The 15497-nt window shown below is 35.5% G+C and overlaps 1 protein-coding gene across 12 annotated transcripts in view; it reads right to left on the bottom strand.

The window, feature by feature from the left end:
- FSIP1 (fibrous sheath interacting protein 1) overlaps positions 1-15497 on the bottom strand; it is a 97841-nt gene that overhangs the window by 66596 nt on the left and 15748 nt on the right. For all 12 annotated transcript variants that reach the window (XR_005562559.1, XR_003539963.2, XR_003539964.2 and 9 more), the window contains exons 10-11: positions 10793-10957; positions 7108-7245 (exon numbers count right to left, since the gene is read on the bottom strand). Coding sequence is in view for 8 of the 12 variants with exons in the window: in XM_039378740.1 (XP_039234674.1) it covers positions 7108-7245; positions 10793-10957 (303 nt within the window). In the remaining 4 variants the exon portion in view is untranslated. The remainder of the gene's footprint in view (positions 1-7107; positions 7246-10792; positions 10958-15497) is intronic.

Here is a 15497-nt window from a genome sequence, read left to right as displayed (position 1 = left end):
TTGTGTTTCTGAAAGAAAATAGACATAATCTTGATAATGCATGGTAATACGCTTTGTACCTACGGCTGCTTGGGTGTATTGTCATGCTCTGAGTATGTGTAGCAAATGGGGCCACAGAAAAAGGAATACTCAGTCCAGGAATCAAAAAACAGACTTAGGCATGAGACAGCCCACGAGGTGCCCAACTCTGCCAAACTGGCAACCAGTACAAATAGCAGAATGTTAGGTATCTAGGTATTTTTTTCATCAGAAGTTTATATGCCCTTAGTTCTTCAGATTCCTAATGAGAGGAATATTTTAAGTGAAGATTTTCTGGAAAAGGGACATCCCAACCTCCTAAGTATTTCTGATATTGGTCTGCACTGTGCAGCATAACTAGAAAATATGCTGTATAACAAGACTATTCAGATCAATGAGAAAAAACTTTCAAAGCTTTTCTCCAACCTTTTGACTCTGTAAACAGGATTACTATTTCTGAAAATAAAATTATTGCAACCATGCTAGAAATACTGCTGTTGACACCTCAGGAAACTTATCAAAAGATCAAGATGCTAATTACCCGCAAAGGATAAATTACACCTAAGCACACGCTGGAGAAGGTTTCCTCCAGAGCAGTGCTGGTTTTCGTTTCTCATTTTGCATGGGACATCCTATGGCAAAGCAGAAACAGCCTTCCTGTTTGGGGAGAAACAGAGGCTTTTTCCTGACTATTTCTCTTAGAGCAAAGGGTGCAAGAAGACCAACAAAAACAACGCTTCTTTCCTACAGGGATTAAAGCATAGTGCTAACGGGCAGAAAGGAATGAGGAACTCCTGCATTTGCCAGTAGAGATGTGTAACAAGTAAGCACCTTCTCCTTGCCTCAGAAGGACATGAACACTTCAATGATGAAAATTTTATGCTGTCAATACCTTTACTAACCAGAAGAATTGTTAAGCATTACTTTAATATCACTGCAGCTAGAAACCATAGTTACTGCATTGAACTGTGATGCTACATGTTGTACAAACACTGGAAGAGAAAGGAGTAATGAAAATTCCAAACAAACCTGTAAGTATATCCATACAAAAGCTACAATTACACACATAGTCAAGTACTTGGAAAACACTGAAACTCCAGTGATCAACATGCTTGAATGTCTTAAACCAGAAGGCTTCCCTTCTGGGGGAAGCAGAGCAATATGAAATTATTTAAATATAGAGCCACTGGATGAAAGACGCTGTCCTGCTTTGAAGCCATGTATTTATCTCAACCATGAACTAAAGATGACCTTTTAAAGGGGAGTTAAGAAGGAATGGAAAAGAGATTTGCAAGTGGATACATGGAACCCGGTTTATACATGATGAAAGAGGTCAGGGGCAGATAAATAGATGACATAGTAACAAAAAGTAATACAAAAAGTAATAGGCAAATACAAGAATACTGTTATATTTGTTGAGGTCAGAGAGGACAGAGGGTGTGACAAAGACACACTGAATGAATAACACAAGAGTACAGAAACAAATCGGTTTTCGTGAACTCTTTCGTCATCTAAGAAAAAGCACATTTCCAATAATGATCTATTTGATGGTATTGAATGCCATTTACAAATAAAGGAAATTAAGAAAGCAGTGCAGTTATAGTCAAATTTAAGTCATGCTGGAGACACAAAATGGGAGGAGATCGAACAATGATCAAACAAATTTAGAGACGGGTGGGTAGCCAAAGATGGTTTGTTTGTTATTTTAAGATGTCAAACACCATAATATAGCAGATTTGACACCTAAACTGGAAATTACATTTCAGGAGAAGGAGGATCAGTACATTAAATGAAGAAAAATTTGATTATTCTTACATAGAAACCCATCATGTTTAAAGCAGGTCTCACTGCAGGTTTCAAATTCCAGCAATAATTTCTCATATACAGTATCAACCCATAATTAATACTTATGATGCAACTGGCAATGTTGCTTATCACCATCATAGGGATGCAGTTCATTTAATAGGCTCCAGCATCCACGTAAAATTTATCTTCATCTATGTAAATATTATCTTCATAATTTTCCATATAAACCAGAAGCACCATTAAGATTTAACTGATAAATATTTTAGTATAAATTAGTTTTAAAAATTTAACATTTATACAAAAATTATTGAATTATATTAAGTCTTAGTGCAACTCACAGTTTTCAAATAATTTATTACAAATACTCTTAGTGGCCGCTTCATTCTTACCCACAGTACTGTGAAAAACAATCAATACACAGGAAATTTATTTCAATCATATGGGTGAAATATTAACATTTTGTCAATCTGCTGTTAATTTTATTGCTCTCTTCATGTGTGTAGTAGCTGTTAAATGAAGAAAATAAGATTTTCATACTGATATTTTGTCCCAGGTGGAAATGCTACCGCATTTCGTTCTGAAACAACTCTGTACAATCACATAATCAGAATGAATTCTTGTAAAACTTTGAATAAACTTGATACCTGTTTGAAGCTTGGCAACAGCTTGGTAAGCAACCTTAGCACCTGGAAGATACTTTTCAAAGGAATAACATAGAAACCGGCATATCTCAACTTTATTTACGTTAAGTTGTCCTTTTTCCCTTTACTTGGTGCAATGAAATATGTGTTATGAAAATGCTTTATTAAACAAGTTCTACTTTTATGGATAAACACATGCTTATGTAGAAACCAGACACTACATGATACTATGTGGATTAAAATAAAGATATTTGCTACTTATATGCTACTGCAAAGCATACTGGAAGAACTGAGAAGGACTACCAATGCACGGAGTAGTTAAAAAATATGGCTATGTTCCCGTGTTCAAAAGTATTAGCCACTAATCTCTGCTGACACTGTGACACAAAACCACATTACAGTATTGTCTAGTTGAGAAATTGCTCTCCAAATATATAGTAGGACTTTATCTTGCCCTCTTCTTCCCTTTAAAGGTGAAAAAAAGGAATTACGGAACAAATTATTCTCCTTTTCTGGAAGTTGCCTAATACAGACTCAGGATCAGGTACACTGAATTCAATCAGTTTCAGGGAAAAAAATGGAATAAAATTATGTAAACAACAAACCCCCTCATCACCCTGATGCAGGGTAAAAAACAAAATGGTTAATGGGACTTTCTCCAGGACCGAACAATAATCAGTTTTATCCTGAGGCTTTCCCATAGATATACATTATTGTGCATCAAGAAGATAAGAATCATGCCTTTTGGAGTAAGATCCTGCAGGTAATCAAAGTTCTCGACAGCAATGTTACATTTACTATTTTTGTTCTGCATTATCCACATCAGTTGCTCACGTTCCTGCATATTTCAGCTGTTCAGATAACAGAATGTGTATTTTACTAATACTATTTGATATAAAAAAACCCTTAGTAATTAGCAATCACATAATGCATTTGGCCACTAGACAGCATGAACCAGAAAAAATAATTCCTACAGATGTACCGACATCTGATGATAAATTTAAGACTAGATTTAGCTCCTGTTTTAAAAGTACTTACTACAGGTAAGAGGACACATTTTTCTTTAAAGTAGGTATCAATATCTTGGTCATGCTGAGAGGTAGCATCATTTATACATATCTGTATGTATACACACTATCATATGCATATTCAATATCCTTTGAAATATTTTCATTTATGTAAATTTAACTTGTATATTTAACCAAAACCCCAAAACAGACATCTGTGGGCAGATTTCTGGCAGGAAATAATTAGCTTCCAGGGTAACACATTAGAAATAAACACACATATAGCCAGCAAAGGTGAAGCTATCTTATTTAATAGCTTGCTTTGAGGTGCATTTAAACCTACTGTCTGCCATGAAGAAACTCAATACATCATCAAACGTGCCACTGCATTATCAAAAATGGCCAACTAGATGAAGCCACAATTGAAAAATAACTACATTTATTATTCTTTCTATATAAAATTCTTTTCATTAATGCTCAGCAACAGGCATTTGGCTGCTGAACTTTTTTTTTAAGCAGCAGTTAACAATGCAATTCACAAAACAAAGATAAGCTCAATGGTTTCCAGGAAACTGAAAGATGAAAGAATGCAGAGAGAGTCAGACATGATTTCAAATGAAGAACAAGTGAGCTAAGGTCAAACTAAAACCTAAAAGAAATTCAGCAAGAAACCAGATACATTTCAGTTGGATTGAAATTTCACAATGTATTTCAACAATGCATACAATACATTCTTTGGTATATTAATTCACTGGGGACAATTTTTTGTCAAAATAAAGGAGGAACTCAGATTCCAAAGCCCTTAGTTTCATTAATTCAAGCAGAATATTTAGCAGATTTTCTGGGTTTATATCGCATGTAAAGTAGGTTAAGGTTTTATCTTCCAGCTTTGTCTTGTGAGTTCACCCCCAGACTTACAGCATACATGAGGTAAACTGTAGTGGAAGAATCCATAAATGTTATAATTTCAGAAGCCCACACCTACTAAATAGCCTCCTTCAGAAATATGATGAATGTATTCCTCCCCCTTGAAGAGAAGATCAGAGTAAAACTACTATTACATGAATAAATTTGAATAATTCATTTTGCAGTAGCGAAGAAACATAGCATTCTACTGTACACACAAAAAAATGCTAATAAAGTTACCTTTACACCTACAATGCAAGTTATTCCCCAACACAGAGCTAAATTCTGCTTAGTTAAACTCTCCACAATTTCCACATAGGAAGCAAAACCAAAAACAAATACTTTGTCTGAGAGATTTTTTGAAGGACACTTAATGTAAGTTCTCTCTCAGACATTGAATTTGTAAAATACTGTGTTTTACAACAATCAAGCCCAGTATAACCATGCATTCAGAAACAGAATTCCAAACTGCTGGCAAACCACCTTCTCTACTCAGAGCAGAGAATTTATTTATAATTTTACACAGCAAATTATAGTGGTTAAGGAAAGAGTAAAGGAGAAATTGAAATGCAATGTGAATTTGAAAAACATGGATTTTAAATAGACAATTTTAAAGAAAGATAGAAGAATAACAGTGTTAAAAGCTGCACACCTGGACTCTTGCCAAAAGAGTCAATCTCTCACAACCTGTATTTTGTAACGCAGGAATGACAACTTTTTTTACCAGTCAAAATATCCCCTAGAACCATGCCTACGCATTCCTTCTCTGACATACAGTGAAGAGTGCCACCTATTGAATAAAAAACAGTATTTCCAGAAATCATTAAATTATTCTGGAAACATGCCATCTGTGTACTCCCTTCATCAAGCTAAGCATTCAGTTTAGCTTTTTATCAGGTAGTTTCCCAGCAGAGAGCAGTTTTGCCAAAATATAACTTTGGTATACAAACAAGGTGCCCCATCAACACTGCATAAGTTATCTGATTTAAGAAAAAATTTATTCAATTATGTGTGCTGCATTTAATAAAAAAAGAAAAGCAGTCTCTTCTAAGGTTGTTCTTTGTTCACACAAAAAATTGTACATTTTAATATATTTTACTGTACTGTATTAGAAGGAAAAAACTACTTTCTTTCAGACTTGAACACTTTATTTGCACTGACTACCAAAGTACCTTGCAAATGACCTAAAACAAATATTTCATATCCATATACCATGCTCTCAGTAATACTACAGAGCAGCAACTGCTAAGAAGACACAGTGTGCCCCCCTGAAGAAGCCTTACCAGGTGCTGCATAGTACACAGCAAGGCTAGTCTGGCCATGAGTTACACATCGGTACAGGTAACATTCTATATTTATAAACATTGTAAATCAGCATTACAGTCTATCAATTTAGAGCTTTAAATACCCACAATCTAGTCAAGGAAAAATGTGTGGTATGTTGCAAGAGTCTGCTGTAATATGATACCAAACAAAATTGCTATAACCCAACCAAGACTTGGAACTGACCCATTTATATACAAAACATTTGAATGAGTCAGCAGCCCACTGCATTTCCCAGGCCTGCTGTAGACTATCATACAATTCCCAGACGCACTTCCTCAGATTGTGCTTGCCTCATGAACAAGGTCAGTAGTGACAAAAAGTGATATAAAGGTCAATGGCTAGAAAAATATGACAATACACAGACATTTTATCTGTTTACCCATTAACCTATTCAATATACTGAAGTTCACAGAATTCCTCTATTTACTTGTCTCCTGTCTTTTAACTGTTTAATATAATAGAGCAGTGTATTAAAACAAAGTTCTACTGTTGTTTTGGTCTGTGAACAGATAAGAATTAAATATGCTGCCTTACTGTAGTCATACACAGACAAGTGAACAGCCTCTAAAACAATCACTGTTTCCTTTTCTGAAGTCTTTGTTCCCATACTCCATATATACTCCAGCACTGCCAGAATAAACTTTGCTTATGTAGAGTGGTTGAAGTTTTTGCAACCAGAGCGACAGTGCTATCGGTAATTGAGATTATACCACTGCAGTTATGCTGCTACCTGAACCACAAAGCTTTTGATCTGCACTGGGGATCCCTTTCTGAGGGTTATAAAAGATAACTGGAACAGTACTTGTCCTAACTCTGATTATTGCAGAGAGTAAACCTACTGCTGAATAAAGACCTCCACAAGCCAAAGTTAGGGTAGATGGATTTTTTGATCTGACGCAACAAACTCATATATTTATGTTTTTATGACTACATGAAAAACACTAAAATCAGCTACAAACAAGAAACAAATTTCTACAATGCACAACCATTAAAAAATACTATTTTTACTTCAATCTAATGATAATAAAGAAAGATTACCACAATAACTTAGTGTATACAACATTTCCATCAGACTTGGTCCTTCAAAGAACACCGAAGTATATGAGACATTAAAAAATCCTTCTAGGATGTTTATGCTATCCACCTCAGGGGAGGAAGAGAGGAGAATAGTATCTTTCACTTTGAAAGACACTACATTAATGGTAAGCACGCATTACAACTAAAAAATGTATTTCCCAGATTAAGAAAAATTATTTGAAACTTGCTTGCATATTTCTTTGGGGATTCCTCCAGAAATTGACATAAGGTTGCAAAATTTGACTTTATTTTAAGACAGATGGAATGATAAACTCCAAAGTTTTCAGACTGAGGGAAGAAAAATCCAACAAAAATAGGACACTTACAAGATTTCTCTCTAGAGATTCCAGTTTATGATCTATTTCTTTCAGACGATTCTGTTGATCACGTTTTTCCTTATTGTCTCGCAGAACCTTTTCACCTGGAACTGCTTCTAGGCTTCTGTTGGCATAAACCAGAGACTCCTGACAAAAGAAAGAACAGACAGAAGTTAAACACATGACTTTATACTGCTTCATAGCCAGATGGGTGTTCTTTTGATTTCTACTAGGAAACACAAAAATGTGTCAATGTCAAATTCTGCATACGCATAATTTTCATTATGCACGTTTTCAAATACAATAGCTAAATATCAGGCTGGACATATTTCAGTAAAAGAATTCTTCCCCTTTGCATTTTAAGAGGAATTTCTTAGTCTCCAGCACTAATACTTTGATGCTTAATTTCTACCACAACAATAAAAATGCACTGAGACTAGGGGAGACAGAATGACTGATTCAAAGTTTGATCTTATTAACCATACTGGGATCAGAATTAAGCCAGAAAGGAAAGGAAGAATTGAGCTGAAATGATGATAGTTTTTGTTTACTAGATATCACAGTAAATGAGAAATAATCCTTTCTCTGTAAGTTGTAGTTAGTTGCCCAACCATTATTAAAGATTCAGATTACACACTCTCACATCCTTCAGTAGTTTTGAATTGGACCCTGAAGTCCCAAATACATTCAAGGTTCGATATTACATGTAACTCAGTTCATTAAGATCGACAAGTATTGGCAAAACTGCAGTTATGTTGTGATTGGAAAAAAACAGAGCTTTCTTTTGCAAACCAAAGATTCTGTAGAAGAATTCAAGGGATACAAATAACAGCAGAGGGGAAAAAAACAAGCAAAATACCCTCCACCCAACTTGATAGTCAATTCAAACCAAAGAACAATCAGCAGCCATATAATAAAAACATACTCTATTTGTTCTTATTTTCAGAAGCAGCTCAAGGAATCTTAATAGACACACACAAGGAAAATAATTCCAAGTAGCATGTCTAATTGGAAAGAAAAACAACCTTGGCAATTCAACATTCAACACAAAATTTCTCAACTACAATATACAAAAGACTATATCTGTAAACAACTTCTAAACATCTAGAAAATCTATGAGTTCTGACATTTAAATCAAACTACTAGCTGCTTGAAAATAAACTTAAAACACTACAAATCTTACTTATGGTCAGCAATAGTTGGCAGTACTCCAATGACAGTAAATTTTCCCATAACAGACAGTCACATTTTCTGTTTCATTCTGTATTGCTTTCATAATTATTCCTAATAATCTATTTGAATATTTGACTACTATGGAACATTAACCTGCTGCTTTCACAGAAATAGTTGTCACAGTTTCATTTCTCTCATCCCTGAATAGTAACTGATCAGAATTCACACAATATAAGTAAAGTTAAGGCTTTTCTCACTTAGTAATATTTTTGTATTTTTCTCAAGATAGAATAAATGCAGAAAGTATTATATCAAGGAAAATATTTTATTGTCTATGTTTCAAATACTTCAAATTTTTCAATCCTTCATTATTTTATGTTTCAATTATACAGCACGTGTACATAGTGAAAGTCCATTTGAGATTACCTCATATGATTTTTAGATCTGTAGATAATAAGTGTTAAATATGTTTACACAAGACAAAATACAAGTACTTAGCAACAGACAAAGCTGTAACAAACATAATGCAAGAGTATTTGAAATGTCTAAAATTATTCATTGCGTTCCCTCTTCTCCAAAATTCTATAAATAAATAATAACAAAATCCCTCTTAATGAAATATATTAGTGTCATACAATCTTCCTGAGACATAAAACTGGCTGATCAGCTTATCAACCTGCTTCTAACCATGCCCTGAAACAGATATACCCATGAAACTCATTTGCTTTGGTGGAGGCAAAGAGCATAGGCTATCAGAGTTCATTAATTGAAAAATTAGTGTATATTCTATAATAATTTTGAGTACTTATTTAGTTTTAAACTGTTAACTATAGTCTACTTCCATAACTGAAAAAGGGAATATTTTTTGGATAAAAAATCCCAAACATGTATGAAAGAACTCCTCAAGGCAATACAATGTTGATTACCTTATCTTTTAACACAATCAAGCAAACAGAAATTATTGTTTCTTTACAATTAATGCCATTTATTAAAGATTTCAGAGTCACAGCACGGTTCCTATATCCTGTCAAAGCATCCATCAGTGTCAGAAAGCACATCTCTCACTGAGGCAGTGGTGATTGAGTGTTTCCATTTTGAAAGTTGTATCTAGTGCAATTCTTGGAAGAAAAGAACGTGCAGCTTTATAATATGCAACTCTAAGCTAATTCTGTTTTAATTACTTCTAAAATTCGAAATGAAAATCCCTTTTACATGCTGCAAAACAAAGTTGAAAGGCAACTGCTTTTCACGAATGAAAGGTATCGTAAGGAATTAACCACCTCTTTTTGGTTTTTAGGTTTAATATTATTCAAAATAGATAATACTTTACTGTTCAATCAGCATACACCTAAATGCCACTTTCTATTCAAATACTTCTGAGCTATTACCTGAAAGAAAGCAACAACAACCACTTGAACAAACATTCCCAAGCAGAGAGTTCATTATCACAGGCAGTTGCATTAACTTCAAGCTGATGTCTCGTAACACTGAACACAAGATCAGGCAATCATTGGCAAGCTCAGGTCCATGAAACTGAAGTTACTGGGTAACAACTGCATTTGCATAAGCCACTACCAGCTAGAGGGAGGTGCTCTTTCACATATTAAATCCCAGTTGGTAAATGATCAACATCAAAATGTTACTCCTCCAGAACTGAGCTACAGAAGATACCACTAGAGGTAAAACAAAGCCTCATGTTCAGAAATAAGTCAATACAAAAATTACATTAAAGTGACCTTAGAAAAAGAGGGAAAAAAAAACCCCACAGGTATTTTAGCCTTTTAAATAAATGTTTCTCATACACTGGTAACTCTCTCTGATATACCAGTTCTGGCCATAGAATGTAAATATTACAGAAGTAAACAAGTTTTGTGCAAAATAAGAATTATGTTTTTTTATTTTATGCCCCATTATAGTAGAGGCAATACTACTGGGGCATGGGATAAACTGGAGTCTTCTAAGCACAAAATTCAAACAATCACTTCCCAAGGCTGAGACCTTGATTCTTAATCTTCATGGGTTCTTAATATTGTTGGCAAGGGAAAAAGATGAAGGCCACTAAAAACAAGGGGCATACGATTCCAATCTATTTTCTACAGTCATTGCTTTATCTTTCTGATCACAAGTGAAGAAGCAGTTTTGGAATCCTGAGATAAGAAGAAACCTAATTCTTATTCCCAAAGATAAACTATCATTTGTTACTATGTTGAAAAAAACCCATGGGACCCTCACGCAGCTAAAAATGTCTGTTACCAACCCCTTAAAAAAAAAAAGTTCTAAAAGTGTGGAATCAAAAATGCTGAAAACAAGACAGTCCTTGAATTACATACCACTCAAAATAGCAACAAATTATTTTTCCATAGCCAAAATTTTTCACTTCATTCCTTATCACATATACTGGGAGAACAAACAGAAGATACTAAAGAAAAACGCAAAAGATACAGACAGACATATGCTGTATTGATCTCAACGCACACTTCAAACAAAAAACCTGCAGCATAAGCTCTGTTCTGTAACCTACCTGATAAATCTGGCTTGGAGGTTTTGAGAAAGAGCTGGAAATTGCAGAAAAATCCCCATCAGATAGTAGTGCTTGAAGCTTAATGTCTATTTCATTTAGGAGATGAAATTCCGTGGGTTCAGGTGTGTACCCTTCTCCTGGTGCTAGCCAGACAGATACATTCTCCTATTGAAAAGTACAGAAAATACTTAAACCTCATTCCCAAAGGAAAAAGACCTTAAAGGCAGTTACACATCAAGTGTATTTGTTCTTCAAATGAGCATACTTAAGAGTAAAATGTACATTTTCACCCATCTCACTATATAGCTGAAATCTCCCAAATATTCATGTACCTAGCACACTCAAAAGCAGATATAGACAGAATGAGTATAGGCATACATTTTTCATTTTAAAATATAACCAAGTAGCAAGTTAATATATATATAATTTTATTTTTAGAAAGCACATACATCTACATGCATTGTTAAAATCTAATAGCAAAAAACGTGCTGTGCTAACCTAAACAGACTTTTGCTACTATTATACTTATTTCTATCAAAATCCAAAGCCTGTTTCCTCAACAGACTAGTTGCTCAGAAGCCCTAAAATAAAATTGCTTAAAGCCAGATGCTTTGCCTTCATGCCAGCTGGCCAAAAAACAATCAGACAGATCCCAGGTTGCCCCTCCATTCTTCTCAAGGTTATACAACTACCTTGAACAAGTTCTTGTACAGCCAAAAGAAGCTCTTTGGATAGCCAATCCCTTTTTCTTAACCATACATCTTACTTAATAGCCTCTTAGCCAAGTTAGTCAAACCTTAAAAACAGTTTCATGCCATGCCATGCCAACCACAGCTCCCTTCCACAGATGCAAACTCTTCCCCTGTTGTGGTTTATATATTTGTTCAACATGGCAGACTCAGCTCCCTTTTGAAGGAATAATTTCTTGTCATTTCCTAACTTGCACAAACATCTTGCTGCTCAGTGCTGCACAGTAAGCATCACTTTCTGATGCCACTGACGTGAAAATCAATTTAGAAGTGTTTGCAAGATATTGCAGAGGATAGAGATGAAGAGGAAAGTGTCTGGCAGATTTAAGACCCACCAGTCCTAAAAGAGCAAACATAAAGAACATGTTATAAGCTCACATTTTCAATGCTAATATTGAAGTGGAAAAGCACAGCCCTCAGAATCTGCACTAGGAGTTTCCTCAACATCACCCTAAATCACTTCCGTTAGGTCAAGCATCTCAGCACTCCTTGCTTGCATGCTTATTATTTTACAGACTAAGTACAAGAAACAGCACAGAGCTGACCACATAACTGAAACAGCAAGGTATTTTTTGGTTTTAAAAAAGACAAATAAAAGTCCACAGGCATAATGAGATGTTCTTATCTACACCAAACACATCTTCTCGAACAACCCCAATAAACTTGCATCTCAAAGTCTGGTGGCAAATGCAGAGACATATCTATTCTGCTACATATTCAAACACACCTTCACAGCAGCGCTTTAGAAATCCAAATAAACTGGAACATAATACACTACTACTCTCTATTGTCCTCTGAAGGAAGTGGAAGCAACAGACCCCTGTGCAAGTCAAAGAAGGAAATACAATCAGCAGCTATGTCTAATAGGACAACTACTTTCCATCTGATAAAGGAGTCACAAAGAGAGAAAGCTTGACCAAAACTAGGCTTAGAATGGAACTGCAGAGATTGATGCTATGGCAGAAACCACCCAGAGCCAAATTTCAGAGGGAGGGTATGAGATGTAACATGACACTTGCAGCACATCACCAAAGAAGGAGACACAGCATCCATAGGAAATCAAAGGAACTGCTCTGAGGTCAGTAGTTGCCATCCTTCTAGAGGCCCAGAAAGACTGGGAGAGGCAGAAAGCAGAGAGTTCTTTTTCCTGATTGTGATTTACATGACTTTTTCCTCTTGATAGCAGTAACACCTGAATAACAAATATGAATATATACTCCTACTACAGACAGTTGCATAATGTGAGTGAGCTTGGCCCACTTAACCCAAGCAAATGAGCTCATACTCACAGATAGATGCAGGTTCTCCACAGCAACTTGGCACTCCTGCCTCAACACTCAGGGAAGGAAGTATGCACAACCACCATTCAATGGGCATGACAGTAGCAGATTACATCTCTGTCTTCACCACAATGAAACAGCAGATAAGACCGTAGAAGAGCAGGGATGTGGGGAAGGACATGAGTGTATTACTGGTTTCCTTTCTTTTTCCTACCCAGAATAGGGCAAGCACCTTGCCCTAAGACTCTAACATCTGTTTTGCAAAGAATTCATGTCCACCATTCTGTTACAGCTTCCAGATTAGTCCTTTGGCCATTCAAGCAGTTGCATCCATACAAGAGGAGGAAATATCAGCTTCCAACTTCAATACCATTGCTATGAGGTCATTTGTGGTTCATTCCCATTACCCTAAAGCACACTAGTTTCAAAAAGAAAAAAGCATACTCCAAACACTTGTCATAAATTGCCTCCATAATAAATTTAAAAAAAAATAAAAAAAATAGTCAAGAGAGAGTCATGCTTTTTGTGAAACAAAATCAGTTCTAATGCTTTCTCATACAAGTATGATGAGACACAACCAGTAAGCCTGACCGGACCCGACCTGATTCTAAAAGAGCCACTCACAAATGTCTTAGATGCTTCCCAGCTTTCTGGAAACGTCTGTTCAGGTGGGACAGTGGCCATCAAAACATAACTATCCAGCATGGTTCTACATTTGTGTCACATTAACCACCCCCTAATCAGAGAATGAAGATCACAGCGCAAATACACAGAAATTACTCTACAGGAGTCGATTAAGATGCAACTGGACTCATTAGCTACAGCTCAGTGTCTATATCCCATGCTCCAAATATCCAAATTACACCAGTAGTCACTTTACTTTAGGGTGAAATGGACTCACACATTCTCTTTTGTATTTTTAAGATGGTTTTGCTTGGAAAATAAGCTTCTGTCCTGTCAATGTTTCCTGTGTGTTAACTCAGAACAGTATTTTTATAACAGCACAGTCAGTGCTTACTGTGGAACATCTGAAACAAATTATACCCCTGCACCTTCAGCTTTGACAATTAGAATGAATATGTACTTGTAAAATATTTTAAAAACTCATAAAACACCTTTTTGAAAAGTGAGAAGTGCTGTTCGGATATCTGACATATTTAGTAGTATGAGTCCAGTGAAGTTATCTAATCCACATTACACTATACAGAAGAATTCATACAGCATAGCCAGATCTGCCTTGACTGAGAGCCTCCAAAACATTACTTTAGCCTATGTGATTGCACAAGCTTTTTAAAAGTCAGAATAAAATAAGATGAAAAAGGCCATCAGTTGGACAATTACCTGGGCCAGTTTGAAGTTGTCTAGATTACTCACTAGCTGATAATTTCCTCATGATCTTTGTTACAAAGCAGCTATAGGAAATGCCTCACCATAATAAAACTGAAATGTGGGAGAGGAAGAATCACCAGACTAGACAGGTTTAAGTAACTATTATCCTTTCTTCTATTCCATTTTGATAGTAGAATTAGGAGCTTTTTTCTTTGAAGAGATGATCTAGTATAGACCAGAGTAAGCCACAAATTACCATTCTTGTCCATGGCATAAGGAACACACAGCAACAACACACATGACCTGTGAGGCAATCTACTTCATAGCAGATATTAATAGTAAAATATCTATAGATACATGCCAAGATGATAGTGACATGTGCCAAATACAAAATGTGGGTAAAGGTTACACTTTCCCTTGCCTTGATGCCTCGATGCTTTGAGAATTGGTGCAAAAAAAGGTACACATTAGTCAGAATTTGCACTAGCTGTTCTGCATAAACGTCTCTGAATTTTGTGAAGGACATCAGCTTAAAGAAAAGGAAAACCTAATAACTACGCATTTTGAGAAAATACTTTTGCAATTAGTAAAATAAATTATACTAAAAAGGCCACTATTCCCTAGGTCAGAAAACTATGTTTACTAACATAAGGATGTTTAAAACATCTTCAGGTCTTTAAATGCTGACATTTATCAAATGGAGAACCATCTCCTCAAATTGAAACGTGTCCTTGATCAGGAAAGAACAGAAGAGACAGCATCGTTAATCAAACACTGACCTTTCCAACAAGAGGAGAAAAACAAAAACAAATCCCCCACAATCCTCTCCCTCCAGTTTCTTCCTATTCAAAGTCAGGATGAAGTAGTTTCAGCTGAACATTTTGTCACCCTTACATGGGTTTGCAATGCCAGGCCTGTTGCAAGCAGATCCAATAGAACACCTTCAATCTTTTCATAAATGCGCAGATAAAAGATTAAATAATGATCCAGTAAGCTTTAATTTTGTTCTTCTAATATGCAACAAATTAAAAGTAAAATAAGAATCAACTCTCCTAACCACAGATCAACATTAGACCAAAGAACTTCCATTGCATTTTTTTAATGCTAAACTATGTCAGCTAAGTCAAATAGCTCTGTGCAACATTATTAATTGATGAGTATTTTACACAGATAAAAAATTCAATCTGCAAGCTCAGTGTTCATGTTCAAAAAAATTATATTAGCATCTTATGTAAAGCGAGGGAACAAATGTCGGGTAAACAGGAAGACTGCTGCAATTTTACAGAACTTGAAGATTTTCATCTGATGAACACAAGCGCTGAGTGTGGCTGATAGTTTTAAACCTTT

This window comes from Pipra filicauda, unplaced genomic scaffold, assembly GCF_003945595.2.
Source record: "Pipra filicauda isolate LSUMZ 115617 unplaced genomic scaffold, ASM394559v2 scaffold145_size1923396_pilon, whole genome shotgun sequence".
NCBI classification, from domain to species: domain Eukaryota; kingdom Metazoa; phylum Chordata; class Aves; order Passeriformes; family Pipridae; genus Pipra; species Pipra filicauda.
The sequence above is the reverse complement of the archived record's forward strand: the minus strand, read 5'-3'. Positions and strand labels throughout refer to the sequence as shown.